Here is a 10,919-nt window from a genome sequence, read left to right on the forward strand (position 1 = left end):
ATATATCCCTATATAAATTCTTTTAAACTTCAATTAAAATAAGTAATTTGAAAGTTCACATATATCCCTAAGTAAATTCTACTTTCAAAGGATTTACAATCAAATTATCTTTGTTTTAAGTCATGCATATAACTTTGTTCTTAAAATAAAAATTAAGAATTTAAATATTTAACGAAATCTATCATAAGTTATAACCTAGCATAATCTTAATCTTCTAACATAGAAATTCTAGCATAAACATAATTAATAGGAGTAAACCCTAAATTTAATTAAACATTAACTAAATCCTAATTTATACAATTAAAATAATTAAAATTACTTAAATTCAAAAATATATATAACTAACCTTGAAATGCTAGGATAGGGGGTTTGATTTTGGGTGGTGGAGGAGGCAGTGGCAGCGAAGGATGCAGTGGGCTGGCGGAACAGTGGCCCGAGGGAGGGAGACTTCTAGGTGTTTTATTTTTCGGTGATAAGGGAGATAGGAGTTGATTTAAGGTGGGCATTTGGGGGAATCGCGATTATAGGGAGGAGAAGAAAAGAGATAAAGAAAAGAGGGAAATGGAAAAAAACCCGTATGTTGCAAACCTAAATTGAAAAATTCTGACCAAAATCGGTCAAAAGTTTCGGTCGGTAAGTTTAAGTGGCCCTTGGCCGTTTGACCACTACCATTCCGACCGAAATTGATCGGTAATTTAATTTTAAATTTAAAAAAGAAATTATTTAATTTAAAAATCAACCAAAATCGATCGGTAATTTATTTTAAATTTAAAAAGTAAACTATTCAACTTAAAACCGACCGAAGTCGGTCGGTTTTAGCCAAGATACAAATTAATTATAGGTACTATATAATATATATAATTAATTGTGTATGTATATATATGACACACACACACACACACACACACACAGATATATATATATATATATATATATATATATATATATATATATATATATATATATATATATATATATATATATATATTCTCTTTATTCATGAGATTTGATCGAGTATATGTTGTTGTTGCTACAACTTAAATTTTAATATAGCACTACATCTTATAACACTATACATTTTATTTTTAAATGTGTTATAGCATGTGTGCTGATACTTAGACTCGATCACTCCAATATTAAAACTCAATATATATTTAATTTACTAAGGTCGTCAGTACGCCCGAAGTCTGTCGATTTTAGCCAAGATGCAAATTATAGTTACTATTTAATATTTAATTAATTTTGTATGTATATATATTCACACATAGAGCATCTAGTCACTCATTATACCGGAGCATCTAGTCACTTAAACTCCAAGATTTATTTTCTTATTTAGTCACCGATCAAGCATTCGAGTATGAACAGTTGAGAATAAATTATCAACGCTAGTCATATGTATGGAAGTGCAAATTATCATAAATGAAATAAAATCATACACTCTATTAGAATCTATTACACGTATACGGATATGAAGTGTAATTTATACGAAAGCACACGGATGATAAACATTATATATATAATTGATTGATCGAGTTTAATTGATATAGTCGTTGTATATATATATATATATATATATATATAAATGGGCGGAAAAAAATTAAATCAAAATTTTCGACCAAATTCGATCGGTATACTTGAATTTTTTTAATTAAACTTTTTTTTGGTAGATAATATGTAAGTCTGACCGTGACTTGGTCAATTATTGACCAATTTTCTGACCGAAATTGGTCGAAATTTTCATATGTGTCAGATAAAGCACTGTTTCTTTATTGTGGGGCCAGTTTTTTTGATCACAAGTGGTCGATATTTTTTAGTAAAAATTTTTATCTGACTTTTGCGAGCAATGTAGATACTTTCCGATCGAATTCGGTTACCGATTTCCCTGGTTTTGGATGGATTTTGGCAGATTTCTAGTAGTGTAATCAGAAAGTTTAGTGGTCTCCGTAGACTTTCATCCAATCTCTAATGGTTTCTTTCTAATTGCATTGCTCTTTGGTCCTTTTCTCGACAAAATTTGATTCGATATATTTGTCACTTCAGAAAATAAAAAATTGCATTAATTTTTTTTTTCCTCAATTCCACCTAACTACTTGAAGAAGATATATAGTCATTAAGCTGCTCGTTGAAGGAAGAGATACAAATAATATAAACCCTTTATGGCTTTAAACAAATGTATTCGTAATAAATTTTCTTAATAAATGTGCCAAAAACTCAAATGAAAGATAAAAAGGACGGAAGGGAGTAAAAGAAAGTTAGACCAAAAGTATTTTTAAAAGTATTAGATCTACATCATTTTGGTAAATCAGAATTCTCCAATGTCTCTCTCCATTCCCTAAAATTAGTTGACTATTCTATCAAAGGCCCATGAGATTGATATTTAACTAATAGCCAGATGTAATTTTGACAGGTGGTTGTTATAAATTTTCCATATCCACCAAACCACTATCTATAGCCCTTCTTATAATAGTTCTCTTGGCATGACACTAAACCAAAGAAAAGAAACTAACAAGGCATAAAATTCAAATGAAGGAAGGAAAACACTTTGTTTTAGTACATGGTGCATGCCATGGAGGTTGGAGTTGGTACAAGCTAAAGCCACTGCTAGAAGCTGCAGGCCATAAGGTTACAGCCCTTGATTTAGCAGCTTCTGGCACTGATTTGAGAAAAATAGAGGAGCTTCGCACACTTTATGATTATACTTTGCCATTGATGGAGTTGATGGAATCTCTTTCAGCAGATGAGAAGGTTATATTAGTGGGGCATAGTCTTGGTGGTATGAATTTGGGACTTGCTATGGAAAAGTATCCACAAAAGATCTATGCTGCTGTTTTCTTGGCTGCTTTCATGCCTGATTCTGTTCACAACTCCTCCTTTGTTTTGGAACAGGTAACTATATTCTTGCATATTATTGTCATTGCATAATGATATTTATTAGTCGCACGGACAGAAAAATATTCAAGACTTAGAGTCAATGAATCTCACTTATTACTCTCTCCATCTCAAATTATAGTCATAATTGTTTTGTACACACCCCTTAAAAAAACTAGTTAGAAGGAAAATTTGACTATTTTACCCTTATTTACGTCTTAATATGTAATCTTTCTTTATTGAATATTTTTTCAATTTATGTGTCATCTTTATCAATAGCATTGTCTAAATTTCTAGTAAATGTGAGTGGGAATAGTTTACTCCATAGAATATCTGAACAAATAACTAGGATAAACTAAATTAACAAAACTTGAAGAATATGTTGAATGTTCAGCAATCAAATGAATTTTTACTTCCTTCTCCATTTACTTTAAATATCCTTTCATTTTCATAATAGCAGAATTTTTATTTAAGAATAGACTTTATAATACAATGGTGGAAGTTGTTAGGATTTGAAGCAATTCGTACTCCGTTGTTTATTGATTGCATTTGTGTAATCATGATAAAGTGTTTAAGAAAATAAGTTGACTTATTGGTATTTGAATAATGTTGGTATTTGTAGTCTTCAAGAATAATTAATGCTCCTTCCGTTCACTTTTACTTTGTACGTTTTAACTTTTTATGTCCCTTAAAAAAATAATAAATAAAGTGTATAATCTACCATTATACCCATATTAATCATATTTTATTGGTTTTGAGAAAATAATTTGAAATGAGTAATAAATACTGTGGATATAACAAGAAAAAAAATTGTCTTCTCTTGATATGCGTAAAGTGACAATTAAAAATGAAAATCTATTTTTAGTATACGTCCCAAGTAAAAGTGAACGGAGGGAGTAGTACTAAGGATAAAATAGAAAAAATAGAATTAATTTTTCTGAACTGGTAAAATGACAAATTAATAATTTAAGATAACAATTTTGGGAAACCACGACACATAAGATGGAGGGTGTATTATATTATGTATGCATATATACATGTATGATTATTGTATTACGGGCAAAATACATAGTTTACCCATGGATCTTGTACCCAAATCTTTGTTACACATTTCTCCACCACGGATAATTTTTTACACACCTAACCTTCGTAGAGTGTGTCTAAGACACACCACTTTTTTCTTACCTAGATTTTCAAAGCATGTATACTATCACACGCCAATAAAGTCGTGACACGTGTCACTGACTAATAATAAAAAAGATAGTACATAAAATTACAATTATATCCCCATCTTCTTCATCTTGTCCACCATAACTGCCATCATAAAGCATTCATTTTCTTTTTGTACTCTTTCGATTCCTTCAACTAAAGCAAACGAGGTAGTAATAATAATTATTTGTAAACTCACCCATTAACAAAATCAAAGAATGTGCTTATCTGGAAAAACTTGAGCTAAGCTTTAATAGTTGGAAATTTTTTTAAAAATTTCACCCTTTCAGAAATTTAACTTAGCCATGGCAAAGCTCAAGTCTGGAGAAAAAAAGAATTTTCTGTACATAAATTTAAGCCTAGTATTAATGGTTGCTGGAGCTACAAATTTTTGAATTCTAATTACAATTTCTCAACCAAAAAAAAAATCGACAAAGCTAAGGACTAATCAACAAGAGAGATATGAGAAATTTTGGTGGGTCTACTTGAGAAAAAGTAGATCGAGTGGGTCTAAGCATCAAGGAGTAGCTATGGCGGCAAGGAGTAGCTATGGCAGATTTAATGATTTTTTTAAACAAGGAAGAAGATGACCCTATTTTAAAGTTTAAAAAAACTAAAACTTGACATCTGATATAAAAATTCTCATGTTCACGCGCTTCATTTGTTGGTAAAAACACGCATTGACCACGTGGTCAAAGTGGTATGTCTTAGACACACTCTACAAAGGTTGGATGTGTAAAAAGTCCGCGATGATACGGTGTATAATGGAATTTTGGGTGTAAGGTTAATGGGTAAACTATATATTTTGCATATATTATGTATGCATATAATACATGTATGATTTTTCCCTTACAAATATGTGGTCCTAGTTAGACGGAATTATTAAGGCGTAATACATACAGAGACACTTAAAGTTGGCACGATCTTTTATTTAGACACCTGAACTTAAGAGAGTTTCTATTGAGCACGCACGTTACATGAACTTTGTTCTAATTAAACACTTCTTGCTGAGTTGGCACATAAAGTGAGTTTCACCCAATATGGGCGCGTGAAAAGCCCAAAAAACAGATTTTTTTTTTGTTTTTCCTATTTCCTTCTTCTTCTTTATGTCCACTACCATTTTCACCATTGCCTCCTCCACTTTCCGTCATCTTCTCCGACTTAAATCGCTATTCTTCTTTCGAATCCCATACCAGATTCAAATTCAGCCGAAAACGAAAAGGTGAGTATTTGTGATTGGAAGAAAACAAAAAGGATACCACACACACTCATAAATCATTTCCGCTTAGTTGACATCATCCTCACTATTTTCATCTTCATCAGTGTCAGAGGGAGGTGAAGGGTCAAGCCTAGCAGCGTCAATGGCCCACTTAATCACCTTTTCAACTTCATCGTCATCCTCTTCATTCTCCTCCGCAGCTTTTTGGTTAGCCGAAGAAGAATAAGCGGGAAGGGAGCTTTTGAGAGTTGCAAATCTGGGAAACAAGTTAACATCGGAAGCTGTAGAGGTTGAACATTGTTGTTGGGGAATATGGTTTTTGGTTTTGGGGTTTGCTTGGATTTGAGGGCACGGAAACGCTGATCGAGATCTGGATCGATGAATTGGGTGGAAGAACCACGAGCCATATGGGAATTGAGGTTGAGCTTGAGGAATACGTCATCCTTTGCCGCCCGCAACAGCTCTTCAACCTCGTCGTCTTCCGCCTTCTTCTTCCTCCTATTGTTGTTGTCGATACCTGTGCTCATTCTTTTCCTGTTGATGACACGGTACCACACTTGACCAATTCAAACTTCATTATCTGTATTTTAGTGGAAATAACACTATATAGCTGAGGTGGACAGTGAGGTGGACAAATAAAATGATGTGGCACGATTTATAATGGTTACTTTTGCCACGTAGACGGAGATTGCAGAACACGCGCTTGGTTAATTAATAAGCCAGCAAAAAACGTGTCTAATTGGTATAGGAATTGCCTAAGAAACGTGTCTAATTGGAAAGAGGTCTAGTTTAAGTGTCTAAGTAAAAGATCGTGCAAACTTTAGGTATCTCCAATTATTAATGATATTGAACTCCTTTTGTCTGGTCTAGACTCTAGATCTGTCACTATGTATGTGGATAGGGTAAGTTTGAAATTGTCATACAAGTTTTCCGCTACTTTAGAAGGTAAAAGTTGATTTATCCAATTGTCAATAATCCCTGCAGCCCCCATTGATTAATTTACTTTTTTTTTTTAAATAAGTGTTCATTTATATAATCAAGAAAAATTTAATTTATTTTTTCAAAATTACCCTTACGTATGTATTCTTAAAAAGTCATTTACTCCTCGCATTTAAGAAGAGAAGTAAGTACTATTATAATTATGGTGCAACATTTAATGAAGGGTAGTTTAGTCACACTAATTATTTTCGTCTAAAATTTAGTATTTCCTTAATAGATGTGCCAAAAGCAAATTGATCTGTGACCCGATGGGGGTACTATTTATGGTTAGTGAACCATAAAAATGCATTGCAATTTTAATTTGTTCAAAAGAAAAATGCCCCTTATCACTGTAAGGGGAAAAAGAGAGGCTTTGTAGTGTCCTTATGTTTGCTAGGGGCTAGATAGAGTAATGTGGTTTATCACTTTGGTATGAGCACATAGGCAAATTATACAGCTAGTCTACAGTCTATCATGAATGCAAAGATGTAAACTCTAGCCCCGTAAAATTTTATGATTTTCTACTAATGGTGTCTAACAGGTCGGGCTGACCCGTAACCGGACCGGCCCAGACCGGTTAAAATCGAAACCGGACCGGCCCGGTACATAGGGGGCCGGGTGGGGCTGGGTAGGAGGGGTAGAAGGGATTGGTCCATTTAAATTTTGGTAACGGTTAACCGGACCGGTCAAACCCGGTCCACGTGAACAGTACCGTGTACTGGTTAAACCGGCTCGGCCCGGGCCGGTACAACCTTTTTTTTTGTTTTTTTTTAATTTTTTTGAATTAAGTGGGGCTCACTAACCGTTGGCAATGGTCAGACCTTGCAGGGATCTGTTGCCCAACGGGTTAATTGCATTAATAGCCTCTTTTTTCTTTAAAATTTAACCTTTTTTCAATTTACAAAATTAACCTTCTCTAAAACTATAAATACACCCCCTCTTTTTCATTTCTTCACTCAACTCTCATTTCTCAATCTCAATTTCTCTCATTCTCTCATTCTCCAATTTTCAAGATTTCAAGTCTCAATCTCAAATTCTCAATTCTCAAATCTCAATTCAATTTAAATCATGTCTCGTACTTCTAGAGTGTGCTCATATGTTTGGCAACACTTTGAGGTGGTAGAAGAAAATGAAGAAGGTCAGAAAGTAAAGTGCAAGAACTGTGGTCAAGTCTTAAATTTTTGTTCAGAGTCTGGCACAGGCAGTTTAAAGAGGCATATAAAGTATTGTTTTGAGCGTCCTCCGAAAATTCGTATTTAAGATTTTAAGACAATTTGTATTATGTTAAAATTATTAGACGTATTTATATTTTATGCTTAGTGTTTTAGTTTGTTAGATTAATTTGAAGTATTGTTAATTTATTATGCATGAAAATTTAGTTTTACTATTTTTTGTTAATTTACTTTTTAAATGCAAACTTTAATTTGGAATTTTGAAAGAAATGTAGCACTTGCAATTTATATTAATACTTTTGTATTAATATAACTTGTAATCTTTAAATTAATACAAAGTATTAATACAACTTACAATAGTTATACAAAATACAAAAAAAAAAAAATACACTAAACTCGGCCCGGCCCGGCCCCCTTAACCCGTAACCTTTACGGTTCAATTTTTACCCGGATGAACCTGAACCCGTTAAGCCCCAACCCGTAACCGACCCGGGCCGTAACCCATACGGGTCCAAAAAATAGCAACCCGGCCCGATCCGGCCCACCCGTTTAACACCTATATTTTCTACTACTAAAAAACTTTTCCAATAATAGTGATTTTCCCCCTAAAAGATGAGTATTCAAAAGTTAAATGAAAACTAAATTCAATCGCCACTTCTAAGATATTAAGCTTTGACCATAGTACGTAGTAATAATATTTTGGTTATTATGGTGAAACACAAAACTCCTGCACCTTGCCCCATTTGCCCTCGTTCTGCAAGTACTAGGGGTGGGCATAAAATCCAAAAAATCGAATTCCGAATCGAATCGAATTAATTTGGTATTTCGGTTTCGGTTTTGTCGGTATTCGGTTTATTTTGGTATAGAAATTTCGGTATTTCGGTACGGTATATGGTATTGGATTATTGATATTTCGGTATTTCGATATACCGAAATAGTTTAGTGAGGTGAGATCAATATTTCGGTGTCCCTGTCATTATTAGTTCTGATTGGTTACTATACTCAACTCTGCTACAACATCTCAGTAAGCAATGGACTATGAAGCAGAAGATAATTGTGCTAAACTGAAAACTGTGATGGGCCAAAAACAAGAACAAGGCCCAGTTCAGAAAGGAAAACGAAATAGGAAGGACCATCTATCTGTTGAAATAATGTTAAGAAAATATCATCATTCTTTTCTTGTTTCTGAGTATTTATCAGCCTCAAGTACATTTGAAAATTTATATTCATTTGCTGTAACATTGTCATTTGATGGGCTTAGTACAAAATGAACTAGTCATTGGAAGACAGACAACTATAAATCATATCATCTAATCTTTGATTAGTTTAGAGTTTCTATCTTTACTATTAGAGTAATTGAAGGTAAAATAATGTTGGCGCCAGATTTTGCTAATTAATGGAGGGGGAGACAGTGAAGATTTAGTTTAAATCGAAATTGTACCGAACCAAAATAAGAAATATCGAACCGTACCGAAATATTATAGTACGGTATTTGGTATATACAATTAATAAATCGAATATCGAATACCGAAATACCGAACGCCCACCCCTAGTAAGTACGCCTTTTAATATATGGGGAATTGTGATGTTGAGTGCATCTTTGGCGTCTGTGAAATTTAACAATGCTAGTTGAGCTGGAAAACTACTCAACGTTACTTCATTTCTCCACGTTTCTCCAACTGTTGCTTTCTATTTTTTGGGGAAAATTAAGACACCCAACTCTTTAACAAAATGTCTTTTTCCTTGAGCAATTGCTACTGACTTTACTTATACTTTAATAGACAAGAGATCCATCACCCTCCATGGATCATCAATATTACTATGAGCACCCCATTTAACGTTTACAAAGTGACACGTTTCTCACTGCAAAACTTATTCTTTTCTTCTATTTTCTTTTTTATTTGTCAACAACAAGAAAATATTCTTTTATTGATGGGTGCGGTAAATTCATGTAAAGTTTGAATTATTACTTCTATATAAGTCTGAACTGTCGTGACCATTTAGCCAATCCACTTCTCTGGTCATCTTCAGCTGTAGTAATTTTGAAAAATGACTTATCAGTGTTGGAAAAATTAGCAGAAGGTAATATCCATCATTTTGATTTGAATTTTTTTTCTTTTTTGAAATATAATTTTTATGTTTACTTATTATCTTGTAAATTATTTTACATTTAATAGAGTCAAACTAGTTGTTACTAGCCGTTATCTAGCCGTTAACTAGCAACAACGCCCATAAATACTTGATTGCTTTATTTAACCCAATTTTAATGTATTTTTGTGTAGTATAATGAGCGGACGCCAGCCGAGAATTGGTTGGATACTCAGTTTTTACCATATGGTTCCCCTGAAGAGCCACTGACATCCATGTTTTTTGGCCCAAAGTTCTTGGCTCACAAGCTCTACCAGCTATGCTCTCCTGAGGTAAGCCTACTACTCTTTAGAAACACATACTAGTACTTTTTATCTCCTAAATTATCATGCTATTAACTGTTATTGGAAATAAAAGCAGCCTAACGTACATTGGAATTGGTAATGTGGTAGGATCTTGCATTAGCATCATCATTGGTGAGACCAAGCTCTTTGTTTATGGAAGACCTATCGAAGGCCAAGTATTTCACAGATGAACGGTTTGGATCAGTGAAGAGAGTTTACATTGTGTGCACTGAGGATAAAGGCATACCAGAAGAATTCCAGCGATGGCAAATTGACAACATTGGTGTCACTGAAGCAATAGAGATTAAAGGTGCTGATCACATGGCAATGCTATGCGAGCCCCAAAAACTTTGCGCCTCTCTCTTGGAAATTGCCCATAAATACAACTGATCTCTACATTATGTCTTCGTCTCATGTCAAGATTTTCAGTGCATGCTGTAATTTTTTTCTATTTTTCGACCGGCGCATAACTGTCTTTGCCTATTTTAAGGATTGCAGTAATTTCACTCTTCTAGTGTGGAAGGCTTCCACATAAGGATTGTTCTGTTTCTCCATTCAAGTGTGTGTTATGTTGAGATACTTAAACCGTATCAATTCTTGTAATGAAACTTCTTCTTTCCTTTTTGAATCTCATGACGACTGATTCTGGACATTTGTGCATACACAAATAAGGATTTAAGTTATATAAATTGTGCCAGTGTAAGCTTTTTATTGTATCAGTATAATTTAACATGTGATAGTAAACTAATTATCATATTGATCAGATTACTAATTAAGTCTTAGAAATTTATCTGTACTTACATTATAAATATAGTATTCATGTGCAAGTGAAACTCTACGTCTCCTCCTCCTTACATGAGTTGTGAAATATAAGACGATGAGAGCACCAACATATAGCTTTTGTTTAAACTGTAAATTTCAAGATTAGTGATAATTAGCTGAAAGCATGTGCAGACAAAGAGCACAACTCCAGAAGTTTGGAGAACATGATATTGCAATGCTCTCTGTTTGACCCAAAAAATAGTATTTGGAATTACAAAA

General features: G+C 33.5%; 1 protein-coding gene across 1 annotated transcript; it reads left to right on the forward strand.

The window, feature by feature from the left end:
- The first annotated feature begins 2,490 nt into the window (after nucleotides 1-2,490).
- On the forward strand, nucleotides 2,491-10,506 carry LOC107791137 (salicylic acid-binding protein 2). The gene is given in 3 exon segments (NM_001325513.1): nucleotides 2,491-2,886; nucleotides 9,729-9,866; nucleotides 9,987-10,506. Coding segments are annotated over 3 exon segments (783 nt in total). The 5' UTR covers nucleotides 2,491-2,523; the 3' UTR covers nucleotides 10,269-10,506.
- Nucleotides 10,507-10,919: the final 413 nt, after the last annotated feature.

Source organism: Nicotiana tabacum, chromosome 3 (assembly GCF_000715075.1).
Source record: "Nicotiana tabacum cultivar K326 chromosome 3, ASM71507v2, whole genome shotgun sequence".
Taxonomy (NCBI): domain Eukaryota; kingdom Viridiplantae; phylum Streptophyta; class Magnoliopsida; order Solanales; family Solanaceae; genus Nicotiana; species Nicotiana tabacum.